The 25,747-nt window shown below is 42.1% G+C and overlaps 3 protein-coding genes and 1 long non-coding RNA gene across 6 annotated transcripts in view; 3 read left to right on the top strand and 1 right to left on the bottom strand.

Annotated features, from left to right (window-relative positions):
- Positions 1–1,653: 1,653 nt before the first annotated feature.
- Positions 1,654–25,747, top strand: part of hoxb3a (homeobox B3a) — a 100,059-nt gene continuing 75,965 nt past the window's right edge. Inside the window, exon 1 of one of the 2 annotated variants that reach the window (XM_044182162.1) lies at positions 1,654–2,314. The gene's annotated coding sequence lies outside the window, so the exon portion shown is untranslated. The remainder of the gene's footprint in view (positions 2,315–25,747) is intronic. The other variant, XM_044182154.1, reaches the window with a different exon arrangement.
- On the bottom strand, positions 8,918–25,492 carry LOC122869323. 2 transcript variants are annotated; one of them, XR_006376296.1, is made up of 3 exons: positions 25,330–25,492; positions 10,126–10,264; positions 8,918–9,164 (listed from the first exon to the last, which is right to left on the bottom strand). It is a non-coding gene; the product is annotated as an uncharacterized LOC122869323 (long non-coding RNA). The 2 variants fall into 2 exon arrangements; XR_006376297.1 differs by lacking the exon at positions 25,330–25,492 and adding an exon at positions 21,317–21,454.
- Positions 11,154–16,835, top strand: hoxb6a (homeobox B6a). The gene is made up of 2 exons (XM_044182206.1): positions 11,154–13,478; positions 15,472–16,835. Exons 1-2 carry the CDS (start codon positions 12,908–12,910, stop codon positions 15,756–15,758), a joined length of 858 nt encoding a protein of 285 aa, XP_044038141.1. The 5' UTR covers positions 11,154–12,907; the 3' UTR covers positions 15,759–16,835.
- Positions 19,484–24,463, top strand: hoxb5a (homeobox B5a). Its single transcript, XM_044182204.1, has 2 exons — positions 19,484–21,833; positions 23,184–24,463. The coding sequence occupies exons 1-2, from the start codon at positions 21,125–21,127 to the stop codon at positions 23,429–23,431; spliced, it is 957 nt and encodes a 318-aa protein (XP_044038139.1). The 5' UTR covers positions 19,484–21,124; the 3' UTR covers positions 23,432–24,463.

Here is a 25,747-nt window from a genome sequence, read left to right as displayed (position 1 = left end):
TGTTGATAGCAGATTAGATAGGCACAAATCCTGGCTAAATCCGTAAATGTAAATTGGATGTTTTATAATACACATAGAAGACGGTATGAACGCAGACTGAGGAAACCAAATAAAACAGCTGAAATAGCTGACCGGGTATGTTGTGCAGTCAGTCATATGTGGGTCCTTGCAGGGTCGAAATCGGATCTTTTGGTTGATAAAGTGTTCCCAAAACCAGCATTTTAACTTGTCCAATACTCTGGTTTTGGTATCCAAGAGTTTCTGAAAATGTAGAGCTGAAAATATCACTTTGGACAAATTCTGTCTTATTGAAGCAGACACACTAATTGTTTGTGTCATACTGCTGCAGAGGAGGCGGCATATAGCTTATTTAAGATTCACGAGGCGTTGAATTTCGGCTCAGGTTCCTGCGTGAGAGGACAGGAACTTAATTAACAAAATCAAGTAGTAGAAGCATTTAAACATGTTACATGAGCCCAGCAGAGGAAACCAATTCCCTTACAAACAGTAGCCGTTAAACTTCAAATTCCGGTCATTCAGGTGTGTTTTCACATATCTGCTTTGAGACAATCCTCTAACCGCAATCTTGTAAAGCAATATTTTGTGTAAAAAAAGTCACTGCGGTGTCTTTGTAGAGTCTCTGAGCATCCTGCAGACCGTTAAAATGGTGACGTGTTGCCGCATTGCGAAACCGCTTTTACGCACGGCTTTTCAGGCCCGCACTACCACTGAGGTGGTGCTGTTCTTGTTCCTGCAAATCGCCATCGGCTCAAATTTCACCAAGTTTACTGAAAGTAGTGTGCAGCATTTCACCCCTCTGTACCTTGGTAGATACAAACAAGGGACATGGACACCTCTGTCAAAACTATAGCTATTTCACTCTGGGGCGTAAAATATATATGTTTATAAAATGACAAGTCTTATCATCATATTAACCTAGGTGGTTGGGAATAATGAGATTTTGCCACCGGTTTTGATCACCGGTTTTCTTGCGTTATGGTGCAGCCACCCAGAGAGCCAGCTTCAGAGACACATTTTTCTTGGATCTACATCTGTTGGCTTGGCTGTCTTATGAGACACTGCGGAGGTTTACTCACACCAGACACTGCCGCTCTTAGAACAACACAACACTGAATATTGGGGGTGCAAATAATTCAGAACATGCAATGTATTTGAAAACATTTTTCCAAACTGGACAAATCTCTTATGTGGTTAATTCACATGACAAGTCCAACATCAGCAAATAAATGAAGCAGTCTATTGTTAGTTGTGTTGCCTTAAAGCAACACAGCACAAACACAGATGAAAGGAAAGGAGAAGAAGAAAACAAGAGCAGAATTCTCAATTTCTTTCATGTGCTTTGTGAGCTGCTAGCGTGTTGTTTTTAAGAGGGCAGAAGAAGAAGAAAATGGCGGCGGGGAGAATGAGAGAAAGAGAAGGAGCAGCTCCCCTCTAACAGCACTCCATGAAGAAATGCAATAAATTCCTTGTTGTTTTATGAAAATTTACAACTTTGTGATACAAGTTTATGAGTGGCCGCGTGCGGGGATTGGCCGACGGGCTGGTCATGTGGACGCGCTTAACGTGAACATGAACTTTTTATGATTTCCCAAGTGGCTATATTGCTGCTGCACTCCGCTCCGGCCCGAGCAGCCGACTCTCCTCCCTTGCTCTGCCCGGGGTTTGCGAGGCGCCGCGCGAAGCCCGGCAACCGCGAGGAAATGATCGCCCTGCTATAATTAAACGAACTAGTTAATGAGAATACTAGTTGTGACTGTGGAAACCGGCACGAGGAGACGTTGACAACAACCCCCCGACCCCCCTCCTCCTCCTCATGCTCTTCCTCCTCAGCTATGGCTCCTCGCTCCGTCTGGTCTCGTGCTGCTGTCTACGCTAAATCGGCGGACCGAGTTGGAGACAGTTCCGCTGTGATGAGGCAAAGAGGGGGGGAGTTGCGGGACCAAACCTGTAAAAACTATCCCGGAGACCACATTATTATTTTTTTAATTTTAATTTGACATTTTATAGAATTTGTCATTTGTCACCGCGAGGATGATGATGAAATGGGCGGTGATGAAGATGACGGCGGTGTTTTGACGACTTGGTGACAACGGGCAACGTACCCCCTCCAATTTCTCCACCTCATCATCCTCACCTCCTCACGCCGCCACCCCTCTGTCAAATTATCATCCATCCATCCGGTCTACACACGGTAGGGCTGTCTCGTGCCATTCCGGGGTGCCTGGCTGCCTGCACGCGGGACACCGAAGTGAGCTGCAGGTGTGTGGGACTCGTGACGGATTATCAACAAACGGTAAGAACCATTCATGCACGTTCCTCCTCTGGCAGCCCTGCGCGCGCTGCTGCATGCGCATTGTTAAAGGAGCAAAACAAGTCAAACTGCAGTGCTTTGCGTGATTCTGCTGCTTCTGGTTGATACTTAACGTCATAAATGAAGTGTTACTTTTCCATCTCAGATTAAAGCGTTTGTTAGCTGGAATATGCTCCATGATGAATTATCCAGATGAACTGGTTCTCTAAATGGTGGGATTAGCCGCGGAAGAGCCATCCATCGGTTAAAACTCGACTGTTTGAGATCCGGAAGATTAGCTCACGTCTTTTTGCCCCAGGACGTTCACGGTGTGCAGAGGGAGGGGTAGACATTTTAAATAACTTGTTTCATTCTATTTTTAAAGAAAATAGACCTTAGTTTGTGCATCCCACCGGTTGTTTCTTATTTTATGTCTTTACCAGGTTGCAGGTAGAGTAACTGTAAATTGTAGTCCCTCTACCTTTTGCTATCTGTGTTTCTATCTTTCCTTTTGTGCTCTCGGTGTGTGTGGGTTTTTTTTTATTGTTTCACTTCAAGATCTCAGTGGAATAGCTTGCAGGTTCTTTCAGCTGACTGACAGCTTGTGAGTTTGTGTGTGTATATGTATGTGTGTGTACGTACACAGGAATGTTTTTTAGTCTCGATCCGTCCAGCCCAGTTTTATGACTTTGTTTCCCTTCTTATTTCCTCCCTGCGGCGGGTGGGCTGTTTTTTTCTACAGCTAACCGACCAGGACACCGCCCAACAAACCCCCCTACCAACCCACACTCACAAACACATCTGCTGGTCTGTCTGTCCGTCTTCTCTTTGGTCTGCAATTTGTTGCTGTCTCAAATATCAAACACCTCCACTGGAGGGAATCCCTTAATACCAAACACACACACACACACACACACACACACACACACACACACACACACACACACACTGATAGTAAGATTATTTTTGCCTGAGAATAATTCCTCAGAATTAGGTTTTATGTTTTGTTTTGTTTTAATACCTTTTAAATGTATTTGTAAATGCCCATGCTCTGCTCAGTCAGTTTATCTTGTAACTAATGAATGTTTCTATGCCTTCTTCAACTGTATTGGATAACACCCATCTCCAAATTCATGGAGGCTGCTAGTTTGGTTCACTTGTTATGGTAAACAGCCACAGGCTAATAAGAAATTGATACAACTTGCTGTCCAAAATGACATATTTGCTATTAGACTTGTATTGAGTAATATTGAAACGTATATACCACGATGTACAGCTAAATTAACTGAATAAAGATTCGTGACAATGTGTAGATCTGAAGAAATTATTTCCTACAAGCGCGAAAACATTTCTGGTTGGTTATCTGTCTCAGAAAATCGCACAACTGTGCAGATGTGATGTGGAAATAGACGATCAACAAGATGAGGTCTTAAGTAGCTTAATTTATGGTATTTTTAGAAGTCACAAGACACATCCATAGACATTTCTACAAAATATACGTTCAAATTCAACATTTTGGATAGCTTCGAATATCCGCTGGCCACTGCTTCTCCTCCGCCACTCTTTAGGTGAACACGGTCAAGCGTTCATACTATATCCAGTGAATATCAGTAACACCTTTATTTTGAAAGATAGCTTTCTTCTTTGGTCGAATATGTCACTGCATATCGCTGCCTAGGAAAATATACTCTACAGTATAAATTTGAAACCAGTACAGCCACTTCTCTTCCTTTCTGAACCAACAAATAAACAATAAAGTTATCATCAGTTATCAAAAATACAATGATATAGTAGGCCATTAATATAAACTTACAATGCTTTAGCTCTGTCAGCACCAACTAAGTAATACTAGCATTATAAGCATCACTGGCCCACTACGTTTCCCATAATCTATAAGCGTATTATTGGCTCAGAATTTTTCTTATGTTTCATTACAGAATTAGTCGCATTTTCATGCTGCAACCCTATCACCAGACAAGAACGTCAATATTGGACGCCTCTGCAAAACTCCGGATTACGTTCAGGGACATTTTTTTATTTTATTTTTTTTACTTTTTACGTCCAATGGCAACGTTTATAACATTTTCACTTTAATATCTGCCTATAGCAACTCTGGTTAAGGGATATTATGCTGTCATATTAATAGGCTCTAGGCTTTAAGCAATCTTCCTTCATTACCACAGCAAAAACATTTCTCTGTTAAATTGGCTCATATTTAAAACACACATTCTGTGTGTGAGAGAAAGGGGTAGTAATAACAAAGACAAAGAAGCATAAGACTTGCTCAGCTCTGGCACAGATTTACGCTTTAAGTATCGGCCTAAATATATTGTTATTATATACAAATACTGAATTTCTAAATATGAACGTATAAGTAAAAACCCTGTTTCAGAAGATCTACTTAGCAGGCCTTGTCTACCACAGTAAACAGATACACAAAAGCGTAGGTTGAGAGAAACACTATTGTCTTTTGAATATTTGCAATTCAGTCATTTACTATTGTTGCTGTTATTGTTTCTGTTTGTAGTACATCAATAGAAGTGGTTATTATTGTTGTTAATATAAATAATGATTATACGAGAATTATTAATATTCTTCACAGTTAATAATAGTATTCTTATGATTGGTTAGTTCTAACAGAAGCGGCAATTCTGTCTTATTGCCTATGACCTGCAGTAGCAGCAGCAGAATTAGTATTAGCAGTGTGTGTGTGCGTGTATGTGTGTGTGTGTGTGTGTGTGTTTATGTGTGCATTAACGGACTCAGGGCTCAAGTCAAGTTTATAAGTTTATTTATATAAACAAGCATTTGTACAACCATATATTATTCATATAGGCCTACACGCATATACATTCATATCCCCAGTACAGATCAATACCAACTTGCATCACAAGCAGGCTATGTAGGCCTATATAGCCCATCATATACATGGCATATTCTGCCAAATACTGCGATTACAGCCTACAGGGAATTAAAATAGAATTTTCAATTGCCTATATAAAGTAAAAGTCGAACAATATTAAAGCCAGGCTCACACAAGAGGTACAGACGTGCATCTGCAGAAACAACAGGAGCGGTGGTCACAATGACACCCAGTCAGGACCATGCTTCTGTTCGGCGGCGGGACTCACCAGTAGCCCCAACCCGCTCCTTCAAAACGCGCTGGTGCCATCTAGCGTCGTGTTGACAACAGTACCAAACATTCCCAAACACACACAGGCTTCATCCTCAGGGTAATACTCACTAGTCAAAGACTACACGCACGCTATGCAATGCTAAATGTCTCTGTCGTAGTTCGAATGTGTGATGTGCTGTTGGCCAAGTGTGTGAGTGTGTATTGTATTAGCTGTTGACACACCGATGATGTGCCCGCGATTTCACTTTTGTGTTCTCTTTGGAAAGAAACCAGACATGACGAGATACAGGGAGCGCGTGTATGTGCGCGCACGGGGCCGTGTGGGTGTGTGTGGGGCTACAATTTGTCTTTTTAGTTGTTGGCTTCTTTCTTTGATGTAAAGGCAGAGAGAGACAGATGTGTGGAGAAATCCATGCGCGAGAGCACACATATGGGTTCTGTGTGCGCGCGCGTGCGCATGTGCCAAAGGAAGCAGAAGCTTAGAATGTAACATTTTTGCTGATTGGTAAGGGTCGCTGTTTCGATAAACAGAGGCAACCAGCGGCTCCACTGTACGCGTCGTACTTGCTTATGTGTTCGCGTGTGTGTAAACATAATAACTGTGTGATTTCATCATCTTTACTGGCTTGCTCGCAGATCTGCTGTGCAATCCCCCCAAATACATGCATCGCTGCGTGTGTGTGTGTGTGTGTGTGTGATCATTTGAAAGACCCTTGTGGACGGAAGGCGGTAGGAGGCAGTAATCCACAATGTTGTTTTAATGTACGCCTCCAGCACTTTCTTACTTCAATCTGGCATTCAAAATCAACTTCAGTGCATTAAGATCAGATGGAAAATCAATATTTTCCCCCTCTCATCTATTCTTTTTCTACTCGACATCCGGACACCTCAGTTGGATTTTCTGTGTAGTGAGATTACGATTATTATCAAGACGGTAGTATCAGAGGGTAATTCCACATTAATATCTAGCTGCATATGAACGATTCAAACCTAGAAAACTCATAGGAAGTACATTTGTATTGCGCTTTGGTAATATTAATGGTAAATGAAAAATACAGTGCAGGCTCAGAAGATAATAAGTGAAACTGAATTAATTTTAGGTAACTGAATTATTGGTATTAACCACATTAAAACTACGATAGTAGTTATATATATATATATATATATATATATATATATATATATATATATATATATATATATATATATATATATATATATATATAGGCTAATTTGTTATACATTAGGCTACATATTTAGCCTTCGTATTATAATTAAATTATATAATACATTTATAATAAATATTATAAATAACAGTTAGCTCTAGCGTTCACGATAATACAAATAGCACTGCTAGTACTGCCACTACTACTACTACTATTACTAAGAATAATAATAATATAAAATGTAGCTATTTATTGTTTACATTCAATTTAATTTTGTATATAATACAAAATATAAATAATGTATTAAATTAAATAAAGTAATTAAAATAATGTAGGTATGTTAGGACGCATCTGCATGTGCGCATGTCCGCTTCTTCCTTATTTAACAGAGAAAAGCAAGCGGCCTCATCCGTGATGCTGCATTCATTCTTACGTTAATCTTTAACTCGTCCTGGGGCCCTTATGAGGCCGAGGGCTCGCGCCCACCGGTAACAATCCGGTGAACTGACCCAGAGCACTAGCTCATGGTACCGTGAAGGACGAGGCCAGCCTGCTTGTGCTGCCTGGAAACGATTAATACATTAAAGCAAAAAAGCACTAGTGAGGCAGTTTCTTTCAGTTTGTCATTAACTTGTGCAGGAGAGGTCGTTCAACACACACAAACACACACAAAAACACAGTCACACACTTCTTCCTATCCGGTGTATCGAGTCTCACTACTCTAAAGGCATGAACATTAGACCTATATGTGTGTAAACCTCGACATTGCTGTAAAGAATACAGAATTGCTTTAGGTAAAGTCCCACTTTTCCTCTTTTCCTGACATGATTCAACAATTGCTAATTTAAAGTAAAGCCTATTCTAAAACCTAGTAGGCTAATTAAACTTTGGAAATAAAACCACCTTTGAGGATATTTATTATTTTAAAAACATATTTCTCTTCCTGATTAGAACATTTCTGAATTTACTTTTCTTTTAGGTACTGTGGAGTTTTGAAATGGTTTTTAACTATTCCCCAATTTTAAATAATCAACAATGCATTCATGGGTTTAAAGATGAACACATCATACATTTTTAAATTTAAAAATAAAGATAGGGGTGTTTGTGAAATTATAGCTGCAATATAAATCCTATCACATCTGTCAGTCGGTAAAGGAATGTTTTTTTAAAACATTCTAGTGTAGATCACTCTATGTATCGCTTGAAATCAAATTCCGGATAAAAAAGAAAAAAGTGTGAGCCGCCAAAATAAATAGCGAAGGTTTGATTTCATAGTAATTATTTCTCAGTTCTTGTTAATAATACTGAGTGAAATGCAGGCGATTTGAGCTTTGCCGGGCCTGGAATGAACCGCAGATGAACTGTACAGTGCCCGTGCGTGTGTGTGTGTGCACGCGCGTTCCTTGTTTGCAGTACAGCACATTTGTTCATCTGCTGTTTGCTGCGGGCCTGTTTTTTAGTTCGTCGCCATTCCTCGGACTTTACAAGGAGTCATAAACGGTCATAAAGCCATAAAAGTCCCGAGGTCTCACACACACGCACACACACGAGGTGAAAAAGAGCCATAAAGCTATAAAGCAGCAGTCTGACTCCTTCAGCTTTAATTGTCGATAATCTCTGAAGTTTCTCAGATTCCTGGAGTTCCTTCAGCAGCTCTTAACTATTTACACTGCAGCTCAATCACAGCTACACCAGTATGATTTCCTGCGCAGGAATATAGCAGGAAATCATATATCTTTTATGAAAAATCTGCCATTTGTAATTATCGTCCTGTCGCAGTTGAAAACCGTAGGCAATACAAACTCTTTAAACATAATGCAGGTTATTATTATTGTCAGAATATCTGTCTTATCTGGCTCTAATTTGTTGTCTGTTATATTTTCGCAGACTGAGCACACTGTTTCAATTTCTTCTCCATATTATTATTACTTACTTCGTTTTAATTCTTCTATTTCGCACAAAAGTTTAATTATTTAATGTGAGGAAGAAGTCCTAGATTGTCGTCCTACAAGGTAACATGTCGTCTTGCCTCACAAAAGTTGTTAAAAACGTAATGCCTTTCTGGAAAACCACATCCGTCAGACTATATGTAACGTTAAATGCCTTGAACACAAGGGTGAAAAAGGGGCCAAATGTACAGCGACATGTAGCCTTCTTTTCAATATGTGCCTCAGGCACGCAATACGGTTCAAGTCTGGCTGAACTACATTATGCTAATCTACAGGAAGAAACGGCAAAAAGGGAGACAAACACGGTGACGGTTAGGGCGCGTGACAGAATACATGACTGTCTCCCTTTAAGGTATGTCCTTCTATTATCCCTTTATGTGTCTATCCTTCTCTGTCTCTTTCTCTCTCTCTCTCTCTCTCTCTCTCTCTCTCTCTCTCTCTCTCTCTCTCTCTCTCTCGCATACACTTCTGCTTCTAACCGGACAGACTCCCAGTTTTCATTAAGCAAACAGTTTCCAGTCTCCTTTTCCGGTCCCAAGTCTTCCTTTCTTCCTGCCGTTTGGTGCGCTTTGCCACGCCGCTTCTACCAAACTGCAACCCACCTGCAACGATAAACAAGAACCCGGCCATTACACCTAGGCTACACAGACCGCTAGCATGTAGGATACTGTATGAATATTTCAAGGCAGTCACATGATATTGTAACAGAAATTAGGTCACATTGTTGCCTTCGAGTTCTGTTGAATGAAGCAGTTATTCACATAGTAAACTTTATTTAAGTAAACTAGCCATATAACTCAGTTGGAGTAACCTATACTACTGCTCCGTTATTATAGAATTTAACACTAATATGTAAGAAGTCCTATCATTAGCCAACATAATTGTCATGTTATAAAGTTTTATGTTATATCTAGTTTTTGGTAAAAAGACTGTAGGCCTACTATTTTAAAACATGCCATAATGCTAGATTGTGTCACTAGGCTTATAGCAGGCTATATTTATTTATATTATATATTTATATTTTTAGGTTTTTACTGTTAATTAGTGTATGCATTTTTGAATGGAATTGCATGTGGAAACACTTGACTTCTTACATCTGCACCGGTTATCATGGTACATCTGTCAGTCACATTGCATTTAAAAAATATGCAGTTTAAATGCAGATTGTATGTTATTGAAGCAGGTTGGGCTAACATTACCCAAGACATCTTAGCACCTATATTTAACAAACTTATGGAGTGTTATAAAACTTAATAATGCAGCATTGTTAGAAACACTTGAACCTCACCTGCTGAGTCCTGGCATTAATTTACGATGCGTGATACCATTTAATTCAACACATGGTAAACACTTTTTTAACAGCATATCAATCTTACTGTGTCGACACAGTCGTGTTGGCTCTAACTGCTACATTGGATAAATCTGAAAATGTCACTCTTCTGTCAGAAAGTCATATACACTCCAGGCTGCTGAGCAGGTACCACCGATAGTATGCCAAAGCCACAATCACGTTTAAGACCGTGCAAATGCATATTGGCTGTATATATATAATAGTAGTATTACCGTCTTGTGTGTGTCCCAGGCTGTAGGTCATGCCTGTCCTGTACCGACTGTTAGTGCTCATTAATGATTAAACCACAGTCAGCTCCAACACAATGCTGCTGCTTCCCGTTCCCACAAAGCAGGGAGGAAACGGAGCGTCCTGCCAGAGAGAGAGAGAGAGAGAGAGAGAGAGGTCAAAATGAAAGTTAAAAAGAGAGATTCCCCATCTGTCTGTGTGATACTGCACAGAAAGCAGGAGTCGAATATTAAACTTAATATCTGTCTCCCTGCTCTGAATAGTGTTACTTAAAAAAGAGAGAAGACATGGAGGAATGGGGTTGGGAGGGTAAAGTAAAAGTAAAAATAGAGTCTTTGTCTCTATTTGTCAGTCGGATTGTCTGCAGTTTGGCCATGCAGACAAGTCAGAGCCTGTAGGGGAAACACAGAGAAAGACACAGAGAGGGAGACTTATTTATGGCTGCGGTTATTTTACGACCTCAGCGACACATATTCCGTTTGTAACTGCGAATGAAAAGCAGGCCGACTTAGCTTTTCTTTTTCTCACTCTTTTTCAAGAAGAAGAAGAGAAGGTGGAAAAAGGATTGTGCTGGAAAGAGAGGATATCAATGATATCAGTGATATTTCTTTCATAATTTTGTAAGTTGAAAGAATAGTAGCCTACTTAAGAAGTGTGTGTGTGTGTGTGTGTGTGTGTGTGTGTGTGTGTGTGTGCATTTTGGTTTTATTTATTACTTTTAAATTCATAATCTCGAAAACTCTAAAACTATTATGCTAAAAGACGCCACAATGACGATATTAATAATAAAAAGTTTGTGATAACAACTATTCAGAACAGACTCTCTCTCTCTCTCTCTCTCTCTCTATATATATATATATATATATATATATATATATATATATATATATATATATATAATATAATATAATATATATATTGATAAAATAAATAACAATTGTGTGATATAGGCCTATTATAGACACAGCTGCTGTAGTTTTTATATATTTATTTTTCTTTTTAACATTTATATTTTTAGTTTAAATTGTGATGTGTTTTTTCATTTTATTTCTATTTATGTATTTATATGTGTTTGCCTAAACATGATGAATTTAGGTCTACTAATTTGTAGATCGTATTGTTAACTCATTGCTGGATGCGTTAGTGATAAGCTGTAATATATGATGAAGTAAGTTTTTTTTTCTTTCTTACGACTGTAGTTTATATCCTTTAGGATTTTCACCTGAATATATTTTGTCCCCATGGAAAGAGTTTCAGGCGCGAGGCTATAATCAGTGTCAAGAAAACGAAAAAAAAATGGGAATCTTAGAGACTGTTTCCTTTCTTCTTCTCCGTTTACATTTCAGCCTAATCACTGTCACAGAAGAAGAAAATAATAATTCATTGCACACACTGATCAAACCGAATAGACTCCTGTAGAATACAACTGGAACACTTCAGCTTTAATTTTCTACAGTCATCACAGCCCGGACCTCGTACAGCAGAACACGGGACAGAGCAGCGTCACACAGGTTATCTTTCATCAATAAAATATTAACAGCTATCAAATTATGTTCAGAAAATCCCTTCCAGATTATCAATTACACCTGGAGAAATGGAGAAAATAATGCGGTAAGAAGAGGACACACGCACGCACACACATTGACCGGGTGGGGGGTATAAATCTACCCACCGACCCAAATATACCAATTATAAATGTACAAACACCTCAATTATAGACAAGCATAGCTCACATTTTATTGTGGGCCAACTCACATCCCCGCCACACACACACACACACACACACACACACACACACACACACACACGGGACCACACATGACTGGTGTGCGCTCCCGGCTGTGATTTACGCTCTCCAAATTCATTTTAATGCGGTCGGTATTATCTGCAAAGCGCCGGGAATATGTTTTATTATTCGGTTGCCTCTGGTGGTGCAGCAGCAATCGGGGATGGTGCGCGTGCGTGTGTGTGAGCTGCTGGTTTTTATGGGTCCAACAACAGACGGAGGAAGACACACAGGGAGAAAAAGAATCAATTTAACGCGCGGAGGATTCCGGTGTGATTGCGCAATCTCACCGGAACCGGAGGAAGATTAGAAAGAGAGATTGAATGAGAATTAGGAAGAGAGAAAGGGAGTGGGAGATTGAAAAAGGGAAATAGGAAAGAGGAGAGGTGGTGGGGGAGAGGGGGTCGCGGTAGAGTCCCCCCCTCCTCTCTCCAACGAAAGGAAAAGGGGCGAACGAATGCCAGGCACGGAAGTTTCACATTGGTCAGTCTGAGGTCAGCTGGTCTCCCCCCTTCATACCCCTCCTCACCCTATCCCGTCATCTCCGCACAGAAACACACACAGACTCTCTCTCTTGTTCTCGCCCTGTGTCTCTCTCTCTCTCTCTCTCTCTCTCTCTCTCTCTCTCTCTCTGCCCCACACTGGCATTCATCCACCCAGATACCTACCCCCCTTCTCACCCTCTCACCCTCACCCTCCTTACCCCCCTCCTCCCAATCTGCGATAAACTAAGTGATAGCAGCAGCCTGTCGGACTGTCGGCTATAAAACACAACAAATCATAAAGTGCAGGCAGGGGAAAGCAGAGGAAGGAGGACGGGTGGGAGAACCGTTAGCCGTTAGCCGTTAGCCTCCTTCTACTCCTCCTTCTTCTTCGTCGCGTGAACGTTGTTGTTGTGCTTGTTTCGTGCCCTCCTGTCCTCCCCTCTCCTCTTCTTCTCCTCTCCTCTCTCCTCTTCCTTCTTCTCATACTTTCTCCCGATGAGTTCTTATTTTGTTAACTCCTCTTTCCCGGTGACGCTACCGGGAACGGGTGGAGGCGGGCAGGCGGCGGAGTCGTTCCTTGGTCAGATCCCGCTCTACTCGTCGGGATATGCCGCTGACCACCCGCTCAGGCACTACCCGGCAGCAGCCGTTACCGCTGCCGCGGCCGTGGCTTATGGCGCGAGCGGCGGTGGCGTGCACCAGGACAAACCGTACTCGGCGTCCACCTACTACCAGCAAGCGGCGAACGGAGCGTACAGCGGGCACCGGGCAGCGGCAGCAGCGGCCGGGGTCAGTGTAGGTGGCGCAACCGGAGCCGGTGCCTGCGACTACGCCACGGCGGCGGCAGCAGCGGCGGCTGCGGCGGCGGCCACGAGCTTCTACCGGGACAAGGAGCACCCGTGCAGCCTGGAAGAGCACCAGCTCGCGCTGAGCCAGGACGGCATGCACCGTAAGGCGGAGTGCGCGGGGCTGAGTGGGAAAGTGCTGTTTGGTGAAGCGATGGACGACAAGCAATCGGCGTCAGCCCCCATTTATCCGTGGATGCAGCGGATGAACGCGTGCAACGGTGAGTGTCTTCTTCTTCCTTTTCCTCTCTTTCTTGCATATTTTGTGATCCCCGTCATAAAACTGACGTCTATTTCTTCTGTCAGCCTCTCAGCTGTCTTTACTTTCTCTCTTTCCTCCTCCTCCTCTACCAGTAGCTACTTTATGATCCCCGTTTGTTGGCCTGTCAGTCAGTCATGTGCTCGGTATTTTATTGTCCGTCATAAACCGGGTTTGTTTGGGTTGCAGCTCCTGTTACTGTTTGTGACCTGCTGACCGACGCTGCTACCGAGCTGGGGGAAAGAAAGTTGAGAGGAAAAACCTGTCAGAGAGTGTTGTGGATGACAACAAGAAACAGATAGAAAGATAGATAGACAGAGATGAAACTAAAAGCATGCAGTCTCTACCAGTCCGTTATCTATGTAATTGTTTCTGTCTCATTCCTTTTATTAAAACTGTAATCTTCTTTCGGGCTCCTAGTCTCCCTTTAGGCACGAACAAAAATCTTAAAAATTAATTAAAAAATACGTAACCCACTGACATTTAAAGCAAACATGTTTTCACAAACGTTTAATATGCCAGTACTGATAAACGATGCATGGTATCTGCTGCTATTTTTGTTTACCACAAATTATTTTCTGTTATCTTATATGGAGCCTGTACCGTTAACCTTAGGCTACCGCTGACAGTGTCATGCGCTGTTTATTCATAACCGAACAGATGAGATATTATAGACCTGCTGCCAAGTTCGGAGTGAAAGTGAGACTTAAGGGGGAAACAATTAGATTTATTTGACTGCCCAAAATAAGCATACATTTGTCCTGTTTTACACTGTTGTGTAAAATTGTGGATAAAATAATTGTATTGTTTTTGTGAGCCACTGTACTGCAAACCCGAGTGTCTTTGTTTAACAGAGAAAAACGGCCTGTTGAGAATGAAGTGAGTAATGGTGGATGATGCAGGGATACTGCTGTACAAAGCCCTGCAGGACACTCCGAGTTATGACAGATGAGGTGGAAACAGGCTCCGCCGCAAAGAAATATATAGCCTACGGAATAAAACGCAACGCGGGCTATAAATGACAGTTGAAGATGTGAATGGCAGCTGGAGAGAGAACAGAGTGGCACAGAAACCCTGAGTGCTCTTCCATAATCCAGTTTGGCTGAGTTTTTATTTATGGATATTTAGATTTAGATGTGTGCCCTAAGCAGTGTGCGGTTTTCCATCCATGCTCTGCCTTTCAGATCGATACAGAAACTGAAGCTGCTAAACTGACAACATGGCGATTTGTTTACCACCGGGGGCCAAAATACTGTTAGTGAGGATCAGAGGAGACTAAAGCCCTGGAAGCTAATACTCACCGGGGGGAATGTCCTCTGAAATATTATTGTTACTGTCCTTACTTTCATTATTGTTATTATTATTATTATTATTAATTTTTGGACTGTAAAAGTGGAAGAAAGCGTTCTTCTCTTCTCCGCTGAATGCTGTTAAATAAATAACTAAATATGTTTATTTTTTTAAGACGTTTTATTTTGGTTCTACAAAAAAATCAACTTCATAATTCCACCCTTCACCAAGGAGAAAACATGCGTCAGTTTCTCTAATCAGGCTGGCTGGACTAAACATTTAACTAAAATGATGCTAAAACCAGATTATAAATAGGCTCTAACGGGGTCTCTCTGTAAAGTAGCTCAGTCCAAGAAAACGCGCACTTTTAGAAGGACATCAGGACACTATTTGATTGGGGGACTGATTAACTGAGGGATTCACTTCTAACTTTATTGATCCCCAATTGGTAGATGGGGAACAGAATACATTTGAACAACGGGCATTAAAGCAGCAAAACCAATGACGTTACAGCGTTTTAGAATAGAATTTAATAGAATAAGACAAAATCCCGCACTGAAGGTGACTCACTCTTTCTCTCTCTCTCTATGTCAGCAGGTACAGCCTATGTGTTATTACTTTGGTTAAAACGTAACTTTCTGTGTCTGTCTTTCCTTCTCTCACAGGGACATTCGGCAGCCCCGGGAGGCGCGGGCGGCAAACTTACACGCGCTACCAGACTCTCGAGCTGGAGAAGGAGTTTCACTTCAACCGGTACCTCACACGGCGGCGGCGGATCGAGATCGCGCACGCGCTCTGCCTCACAGAGCGGCAGATCAAGATCTGGTTCCAAAACCGGAGGATGAAGTGGAAGAAGGAGAACAAGCTGATCAACTCCTCTTCTTCTTCTTCATCCTCCTCCTCTTCCTCCACGGTGAACGGTGCAGAGGAAGAGGAGAAACGGACGGAGTGAAAGAGGAGAAACAAACTGACTGTAAGACACATAAAAGAGGAGGATGGAAGAAAAGACATGCTGGTTAATTCCTTCCCCTCACCGTCTCAAGGTTCACCCAGAAGTTTGTCTGGTGTAAAAACTTTGGGGAAAAGTAGCCTACATTTTATTTTTTATTTTTGTTTTTTACCGGAGCAGAGGTTAAACACGTACTAGAGAAGGAAGAGGAAGAAGAGGATTCCTTTTTGATCCCTCTAATATCGCCACCCACCACAAATGTAGGCTACCCAACTGCTTCTATAGGCTGAATTTGCCTCTTTGTGTGGTTTGAAAATTGGTAAATAATTTGTAAAAGATTAAAGAAGGAACCGTGGGACTGTGGAAAGAACAGATAAAATTAGGAATTATAAAAAGACAAACAAGAACATAAAAAAGAGAGAGGGGATGGTGGTGGGGCAGGTTATGGCAAACATAGTGAATTTAAAATCTACTATAAATACCGCCAAACTGACAAACTGTAAGACACAATTCATTGTTGCATTCCATGAAAACCACCGAACTTCTTATTCTACTTAGTTTCTATTTTTGTCAAATGTACTTCCTGTCTGTCAGGCACTTGTTTTGAAGCTTTTAGGACTCGAATTGGGGCTGTTTTCCCCCCGATTTTTTTTTCTTTCTGATTTTGTAAACGTGTTGTGTGTATTATAGCCTACCGTCAATTAAACACGTGGATACACACAACAATGTGGGGATGAAAAGCAACTGGAGAAGTTTATGTATGTCATATGGTGTTCATATTTAAACTGTATAGAAATAAGCAAGGGAAGAAATCACCTTGAACGGTGAAAATAATGTAAGTGGGGGTGGGGGTAATTTAACCTTTCCAGCTGTTTCACTATAGATGGGGCGCGTGGGAGGGGGTGTTAACCTACTGATGATGTTATTCTCCAAACTACCTTAAAACGTTCAGGAAAGTGTATATTTTATTGAGTTTTACATTGTTTGTTTATGTTAGTGTTTTTTGTCAAGTAATTACGTATACTACCTATGAGCTATAAGAAATGTTCAATAAATTGTAAAGACATGTATGGAGAGAGATTCTGTTTGTTTTGTTTTTTTTGAGGGTGAGTTTGGGGGGGGGGTTGATAAATGATTCATTAATCAGTTAAAACAGTGACATTTTAGTTGACTATCAAAAGTGAACATTGAGAAGTAGAATTATAAACATTTTACAATGATATATATATAATAATTAATTTTACTTGAAACATGCACAGATATATTTACTGCGCGCGAGGGCAAAGTAAGCGCACTCGGCGGTCCGGAGGGGAAGTGACAAGGGGCGCGAGCTCCTGCTGATGGCGGTCTAAACTAATTGATGACCAGACCGAGTTAGAGAAAGTTGACCTGTCCTCGAGCCGGCCAACCAGACACGTCACACATATACACACTTTACCCAGACAAAGTGGACAATGTCCTCGTGACCCTTTGAACTCTGCTTGTCCCCTGAGTGACCGGCGCGGGTTCCATCTCTCGGCAGCAGTGGCTTGGGTTTCAGTGATGCATGCGCGTTTTTCTACATTAACTTATCTCTTGCAAATTATCAGCATTGTTGACACGTAAAAAACATGAACACGCACAATAACGATATTAGCATTAACACATGACAGAAACTCCGCCATTACTTGGCATGACAACCATTCTTTCATTTTTGCTCTTTACATTACATTAATAAAGTTGACTAATAGAAATTCTTATAATGTATGAAATGTTATTCTATTGTTAAAAGGTCCATTTATAACACTCATAATCAGTTTGTATTTTCTAAATGTATTATACATGCTGGCAACAAAGGACACTATTATATAATAACGTTACCACATTATTTAATTTGTATGAGTTTATCAACAGCATACTTCTAAAAAAAACTCGGACTGGCATGCATGCATTAGTTTTTTTATTATTTGTATAACATGTGCCTATTGGAGTAACTCACATCTGCTTTAAACTTGCAGCTCATTGAGTTGGAGTAAGTTAAGTTTGCTAATAAAAGCCCATTCAGTTGAAAGATGTGCTGCCAAGGTAATAGACGGCATGGGTTTTCGGTAAATAATTAATACCACACTGAGGAAATAAAATATTTTCTGCAGTCTGTGTGTGAGAGAGGAAGTAAGTTTAGATTTAATATAATGTAATTCACTGCAATACCTTTTGATAATCACTGTTGGTTTGCAGCTAAATTCAATTCAATATCCACAGACAAAAACAGATAGACTTGACATCAATGATCTTGGCAGGATATCATTTGGCTGGGTAAAGGCAGAGAACTTGATCTGGCTTGTTGTATAGTTATTGTTTAGGCTTCTTCTTTGGCTCTGACCATGCCATGGTTGGTGGTTCAATTCCCACAGTGAAAATGTCTGCTGTAAGGTGAAGTGCATGCTGGCAGATGTTCTATGTTAAACACAGTGGAAATGGTTTCACTGTGACCCAAAGGGCTCATTTTACCAACCAACACAATCTAACTGGAGACACGTGTTTGGTGTTTTTCACATTTTTGGCAAAGAATGTTATGGATCTTTATTGTCTATGCTTTGTATCCTCCACTTAAACACTTGTTGCTCCAAATATAAAGTTTTAAAGAGCTGCTTTGTTTTACGCTATTAGGCCACTTTCTGAGCTCAGTTTATATCTGTGCACATCTTGAAATGAGGATTAAAGTACTCTATAGATTACAATGAATTGTGCTCACATTTGTGTGCTCCATTTAAGAATATCTGTTATTTAGTGGATGATTTTATCTATAAACAATCTGAGATGAAACTGATTCAGAATGTGTGGCTCCAGCTGGAGCACCTTGCTCTACTAACAGGAATTCAAACCCTGAATCCTGAACATCCTGAGAGCCATCAAGCAAACTGGAGAGCTAACAAAACATTATCATGACATCATTAAAATGTATGTTTTGTATTCTATGCTAAAAATCTAAATTAATAGCCACTGACCCGTCTTATCTGAAAATGTGGAATTTGTTTGGCCCAAAATGGTCAGCGAGCTATTTCACAGTACAGCTATTCAGTGTGATGGTGGAAATCTATATATAATGAGGGGAGTGTGTTCAGAAGTGTGTGCCAACTGGGTCAGTGGCTCCTCCACATCATCCCTGCGGCTTATAGGCCATTCCTGGCACACTTTGGATTCTGTGCTTTTTAGCTCCTCGGCCTGTTTTCAGGCCAACAGTCGGCTGATTTAGTATTAGTATCAAAACTCTAGTGGGTAAAATAATAAATCTAATATCTGTTTTGTGCATTTTAGCCCAGTTTTGCCTGTTGCAAGTATTTCACTCTGCCTGGTTACTTTGGAATAGTCAAGATGATTTCCATTCCAACTGCTGGTTTCTCTTGCCAACGCACAGTGTGAGAGCAACTGAGTGTCTGAAATGTGGCCTGAAACTACACACACATGCAGAAGCACATTTATGCACACACACTCCCCCACAGAGTGCATTCATTTGTCTCAGAAATCTGGAATTCTCCATCTGTCCCATGTTCTAGCCTGTGTGCATGTACATGTGTGGTGTGTGTCAGAGTTATAGCGAAACATACCCACCCAAGTGCATGTTGAGGCCTACTACACACACACACACACACACACACACACACACACACACACAGACAGACACAAGCACACACACACACACACACACACACACACACACACACACACACACACACACACACACACACACAGACAGACACACACCCTAGCACCCTAGTTGAAATGCATCTCAACCCGGGAATTAACAAATCATAAATCAGCAGATTTCCATCCAGTGTGGACGTCACAGATCAGGTTTAACATTCTTCCTCTGCAGCTGGAAGGGAGGCTGCAGGGAGAATGGTGGAGATAGGGAGAGAGGGAGAGAGAGAGCGAGACAGACAGACAGACAGAAAGAAAGGAAGAAAGAAGCACAATAGTAGGCCAAATCTGACTTTATGGACTCCATGGCCTCACAAAGTGTTTATGTCAATACGTGGGTTTATGAGTGTGTGTGTGTTTGTTAGTTATTTTGATTAAAGTTATGGTTAGGTTTTGGTTTATTGTCAACATACTGCCTAGTTTACTAAAGTCAGCCAACATTTGAATGTACAGTATTTTTTTAGAATGTCTTCAGTGGAGAGGATGTATACATATGCAAAGAGGGAACACTGCGCAATATTAACAATTAATGAAGTCGTGTTGAACTTGGTTGAAGAGGCCACTTTTTGTGTTTGAGGTGGATAATTGGGATACATATTGATGATATTAAATATATTTCAACAAAAATAGAGAAGCAACCCTCTTTTGTCCTTTGCCTCTGGTCGGTAATTGTTTTAGAGAACAATTCACTCGGCCCTGATTGCATCACTGTATCTTGCCACAGCTGTTATGGTGCAATAGAAGTGCATAATGACGCAGTAATGTGCCTTAGCGGCTTTTATGGCATAGTAAAAGCTAGTTCATATTTGTGACGTCCGACACATCATTGATGTTGTTATTTTAATTGTTTTTAGGCATATTATTGATATTAGTAGGCCTACTGGTAGTAGCAGTAGTGTTATAATTGCTGTGGTTATATTTGTCCATGTAGGCCTAATTGCGGATGGAAAAGCTGTTATTATTATTATTGTTAGTTGTCTGCGGTGTTAAATATTTCATTAATAATGGGTTATTTATTGGGGTTTATGGTCACAGACTCCTAATTTCCAGCCTAAGCAAAAGTCAGATAACAGGCCTGTGTGACAAAAGACACACACACTCACAGGGAGAGAGAAGGAGGGAGACAGAGAATATTATAGAACAGCCGTAAGAACTACTTTCTGCTTCTCCTTCTCTTTTTGTCTTTTTAATCAGTGCAATAAATTATGTCTGCAGTAGGTGGCGCTCTGAGCTCACCCCCGGCTCCTCCAGCAGCAGAATAAAGGGTGAGAGAGAGAGAGAAAAGAGAGAGAGAGTTCCCCCACCCACCCCGTCATCATTAGAAACCTCAGAGCATGAATTACCTCCAAAGTCATCGGCGAGAATTTACGACTGGTCAACAAAAGCACGTGACCGCACCTCCTACTTCTCTCTGTCTCTCTCTCCTCCCTCACCTCACCCCTCACCTCCCCCATCACACACACCCCTCAATCCAATACACTCTCACACACACACACACACACACTACCCCACCCCCATATTTGGACGGCGCATACATAGCTAAAAACGAAGTACAGTGCAACGCCATAATTCACTAATACATCATAAATCGTTGAAAGTACCCGCGTTATAACGACCGAGGGAAATCTAACAAATCAAGCGCCCCTTACTACTCAACTGTAAGCCTGCAACTCTCTAAAACAACCTAAATGAGCTCTTACTTTGTAAACTCGTTCTCGGGGCGCTACCCAAATGGCCCCGACTATCAACTGCTAAATTATGGAGCCAGCAGCGGCGCATTGAACGGCGGGACGTACAGGGACTCTTCCTCCGCCACCATGCACCATGCGACGGGCTCTTACGGCTACAGCTATAATGGCATGGACCTGACCGTCACTAACCGTGGAGGGGGGAGCAGCAGCGCCGCCAACACCGGAGGACACTTTGGGAGCGGCTCGGTCGTCGGGGATTCCCTGGGCTTCGGCTCCCCAGCCCCGGAGAGGGGCTTCAGACAGCCGTCCAGCTGCTCCCTTGCCTCTGCGGCAGACTCCCTCCTGTCACCCGGTAGTGGAGACACCAAGCTGGGCGCCCAGAGCTCGTCTCCCCGCTCGGAGCAACCAGGAGGCAGTAATCTCAGCTCTCCAAACCTGTCCTCCACCTCGTCCGTCTGTGGTGGCGGCGGCGGCGGCACGGCGCAGCGCTTCACGGAGCTGGATGATTCGCCGCCAGAGTCCAAGGAGTTGCAGCACAACCGTGACGCCGGCCACGGCAACAACCCGCCCCCCAGGACCGGGCACCCGCAACCCGTGCAGAAGCAGGAGGGCGGCCCGGCTGGATCAGCCGCTGGCAGCACGACGGGCAGCGAGGCACAGTCACCACAGATATTCCCCTGGATGAGAAAGCTGCACATTAGCCATGGTACATGCTGCTCTTGTGTTTACAGCTGATTAGCTCGGTAGCATAGAAGTTCCACGGCGATAATAGTCATAATGCTGGCTCAATAGATTGTAGCCTGTATGTTTGGACACATGGAGTTTAGCGCTTGTCGAAACTACATGGGGAGCCATGGTGCTCCGTGCATCTTTGTATCACATTAAAGCTTCAGCAGACTTATTGCTGCTTTGATTTGAGTTGAGTAAACTGGTTGCTTGAGAATAGCTGAAAGACACACATTTAGCCATGGTTCCATGTTTTTGTTCGCACCCCACCAACCCCACCAAGCCTTTTCCCACTGCATCAATTTAATATTTTCATATGACCGTCAGAAATCAGTTAACGAGGTGTTTGAACCTCCCAGTAAAGCACAACGTATCTGTTGGTATTTTGCGTCTTGCTTTCATGCAGATAAAGAGTTATGCGGACATTTCAGTAGGTCTATTTATTTTTTTACTCATTTAGAAATCAGAAACTAACTAAACAGCTGGCCACCTTCTTGTTAACCAGCTGAAGTTATGTATTAGCGTTTTCTCAGTGCATCAGGGTACAATTCGTTTGGCATTTCCCCTTGTTGAATTTAGACAAGCCGGATGGTTGCCCCCTTTTTCTTTTCTCCCTCTTTTTTTATTTTAGCAAATTCCACAAAAGCGTCATAAATCTGTCAGTGGAGAGGCAACCCGGGCACCAAAGCCCAACAGGCTGTTGAGCCATGAGACATAGCCGGGTGGGAAAAGAAAAAAGACAGAGAGGCCAGGAAGGCTTTGGAGGCTGTTGCGCCTTTGAAAAGTGAACCTTTATTGCGTGTGGGAACTTTATTAGGGAGGTGAGGCAGAGGACGGGACAATAAAAGCCTGAAGGGAGCTAGAGGGAGTAAAAGGGGGAATAGAGAGGGTGATGGTGAAGATGGTGGTTAAAAAAGAAAACAGTAATGTGACAATAAAAGCAAATCTTGTAGCACAGGCTGTGGAGTGGAAGTGGCAGACACAAAATGTGTCAAGAAAGACTGCTGTCAGAATAAGGAACAATTTTACCCGCTATTGTTTTGCCTTTACGCACTTTTGTTCTGATAAAACTATGGGTGAAATCAGCCCTCTATTTCGAGTGTATGCTACACCTGTAGCTACAATATAGTAGAATCCAGTGCGGCAAACCTGTAAAAAAAACCCACCAGCTCTGTGAAGAATAATGTTACGCCAAAGAATGTATTGAAAGGTGGTCGTGGTATTTTGTCCCACTGTTTGTGTGCATTTCTAAATGATCACCCGTTTATGTAACATATTGGTGCATCCAAACACGCCCCCTAATAGCCTTTTGTTCGCTCCAAACCCTCAGATATGACGGGCCCGGACGGGAAACGGGCGCGGACGGCGTACACCCGCTACCAGACTCTCGAGTTGGAGAAGGAGTTTCACTTCAACCGGTACCTCACGCGGCGAAGACGGATCGAAATTGCGCACGCGCTCTGCCTTACGGAGCGGCAGATCAAGATCTGGTTCCAAAACCGGAGGATGAAGTGGAAGAAAGACAACAAACTGAAAGGCATGAGCCTCGCCACCGCCGGCAGCGCCTTCCAACCCTAGAAATTACCCAGTAAAAACGTCTAGAGACAGAAAAAGCCATCAGAAAATGGAACAAAAGGAGACGGTGATGAAGACACATGTGTATAACAAACAGATTCCAAATCTAGATTTTAAAAACCCTTCCTATCATCAACTAAGTACTGTACAACAGCGCAGCACTTTTTATTTGTTCGGCATGTTGGTCTTTGGTGTTTTAGGGCAACGTAAAAAAATGACTGTGGTACTTGCTCTTGTAAAAAAACGAAAACATAGTGTTCCTGTATGTTGTCGTCGTTTTTAACATAGCTGTCCGGAGGAGAGGACTCAAGATAAGGAAAGGATGAATAGTGCTACCCAACAACGTTTATACCCACGTCCTACCTTACAACCTTGCTACCTACCTGTTGTTTAATGTCTAAATATCGTTTTATGTGTGAGGTGCGATGTTTTGTAATTGACGAAGTGCTTTCTAGAGAAGTTAGCATGTAAGCTCTTATTGTAAGTTATTTACAGCCAATAACGCGTGTATAGCCTACTAGTTTGAGTCCCCCTTCCTCTCTCTCTGTCAGTTACTTACCATTCAAATCTGGTCCTATTTTTATTGAGGAAGCAGGGAATGTGTGTGTGTGTGTGTGTGTGTGTGTGTACGTGTGTGTGTGTGCGCGCGCGCGTTTGTGTGTGTGTTTGTCTAAATACAAACCAGCCCTACCTACATCTCCGTATCAATTCATAATGTTGTGTATAGCGCTATTATTCGAAAAAGTTTAACTGTATATTATTGTTATTATTATTGTAATTATTGGATCCATGTTTCAGAAAGGATGTATATAGATATATATTGACATTTTTAAATGTGACCAGTTGGCTATTTGTGGTTGCAGTGTGTGAGTGCGTGCGTGCTTGCGTGCAGCGTGTGAGAGCGTATGTGTGTGTGAGGGAAATGTCTAACGTCCTGTGAGGCCTGTAAGCTTTCTCACAATGAGCTTTTTGTATTTGTTTGTAACTTGGAGTAAAAAAAAAAAACAACAATAAAATCCCTCATACTCATCAAAACCAGACAGACTTAACCAGCTGCTCATGTACCAAACTGTCGCACAAATGGCTTAACTGGTTGAAAACCATGACACTCACACTAGCCAAAAGTTTTAGAAGTATTCAGGTTGTGCTGGAGCAGCGCCCTCGGTCGAAATTTGGTTTAGACAAACCAATCGTGAACATTTGCGCTAGTTGCCGTATGAATTGTGTTTCAAGTACAAATCCCTATCGTGGGATGACATGAGGTCATATTATGAAGTCTATCTGACTGAGAAATAGTCCGGGATAGTATGGTTTGATCAGGATTAAGCCATATGTGGGTCTGGACTAATTGTCTGACATATCCGAGTCCAATTGTTTCAGAAAAATCCCTTGCTTTTATACTTCTGTGCATTTTCGTCCTCCACCACTTTTTACATATTCTTGTACGCATTTCTGAGCCTGATCTAATGAAAATAGCTTTCTGTCCGTTTTCAGTTCTACCAAATGATTCCAGTTGGAAAAATCGTACTGCATCATGCTTAAAGACGCATCACACCAAACACCCGTCCGGAGGCCTGCCGTCTGTTTTCCAGGCCTCACTTTAACCCTGAACGCCACATTTTCGAGGCGACAACCTCCTGGACCTTAGCAGCATCACAGTGCCATGTTCATCAATCACTAAACACGCTGCATAAAACACACACATAACAGACGCACACAGGCCAATTTTCATCTTTGCTGACCAAGTCTGACAAGACAACAAACAACCCGCAGTGGACAAATTGGTCACTTTTCTCTAAACGGCCTCCCTTTTCCGTCCCAAAGGAGGCCACTCCCGGCCAAATTAGGTTAACTTCTCCAGGTTTCTAACTGTAAACAAGCAGCTGAACTGTTAAACTCACCGTCTGATGCTGCTGCAACTTCGCTGCTCAGACACGGTTCTATTTCTGAGCTGATGGGGGGGGGAACGAGGTCCTGCTCCGAGCCTCATCTGGACACAACCGCTATCTCCTGCCTCCTCTGTGTGTGTATGCGTGTTGAGATATTTTTTTTAAAGCTAATCCCCTTCTGCTTTAGGGCAAACTATAAAAAGAAGGCAGCTTTGACATTTACATGTCAAACGGATGAGGGTTTTTATCTACAAGTTGGATCGTAAAGATCAGGCCTGGCCTCAGACTGATACCTCTCACTGGCTCTCCTCTGGTCACGTGGGGTCCATAAAGTTAGTTTTATGGTTTTGGGGAGTTGACAATGTACTATATATTTCACATTCTAGAAAGCAAGTGACGGTTTAACGGCTTCGCGGGGATCCTAAAGGGG

Source organism: Siniperca chuatsi, linkage group LG21 (genome assembly GCF_020085105.1).
Source record: "Siniperca chuatsi isolate FFG_IHB_CAS linkage group LG21, ASM2008510v1, whole genome shotgun sequence".
NCBI lineage: Eukaryota > Metazoa > Chordata > Actinopteri > Centrarchiformes > Sinipercidae > Siniperca > Siniperca chuatsi.
Note: the sequence above shows the minus strand (reverse complement) of the source record. Positions and strands in the feature narration are given on the sequence as shown.

Excerpts from the sequence above, each read along its gene's own strand:
- hoxb5a (XM_044182204.1), top strand. The coding sequence starts at position 21,125 with ATGAGCTCTTACTTTGTAAACTCGTTCTCGGGGCGCTACCCAAATGGC. Across the intron at positions 21,834-23,183 it reads AAAGCTGCACATTAGCCATG|ATATGACGGGCCCGGACGGG; the intron begins GTACATGCTGCT and ends CCAAACCCTCAG.
- hoxb6a (XM_044182206.1), top strand. The coding sequence starts at position 12,908 with ATGAGTTCTTATTTTGTTAACTCCTCTTTCCCGGTGACGCTACCGGGA. Across the intron at positions 13,479-15,471 it reads GCGGATGAACGCGTGCAACG|GGACATTCGGCAGCCCCGGG; the intron begins GTGAGTGTCTTC and ends CTTCTCTCACAG.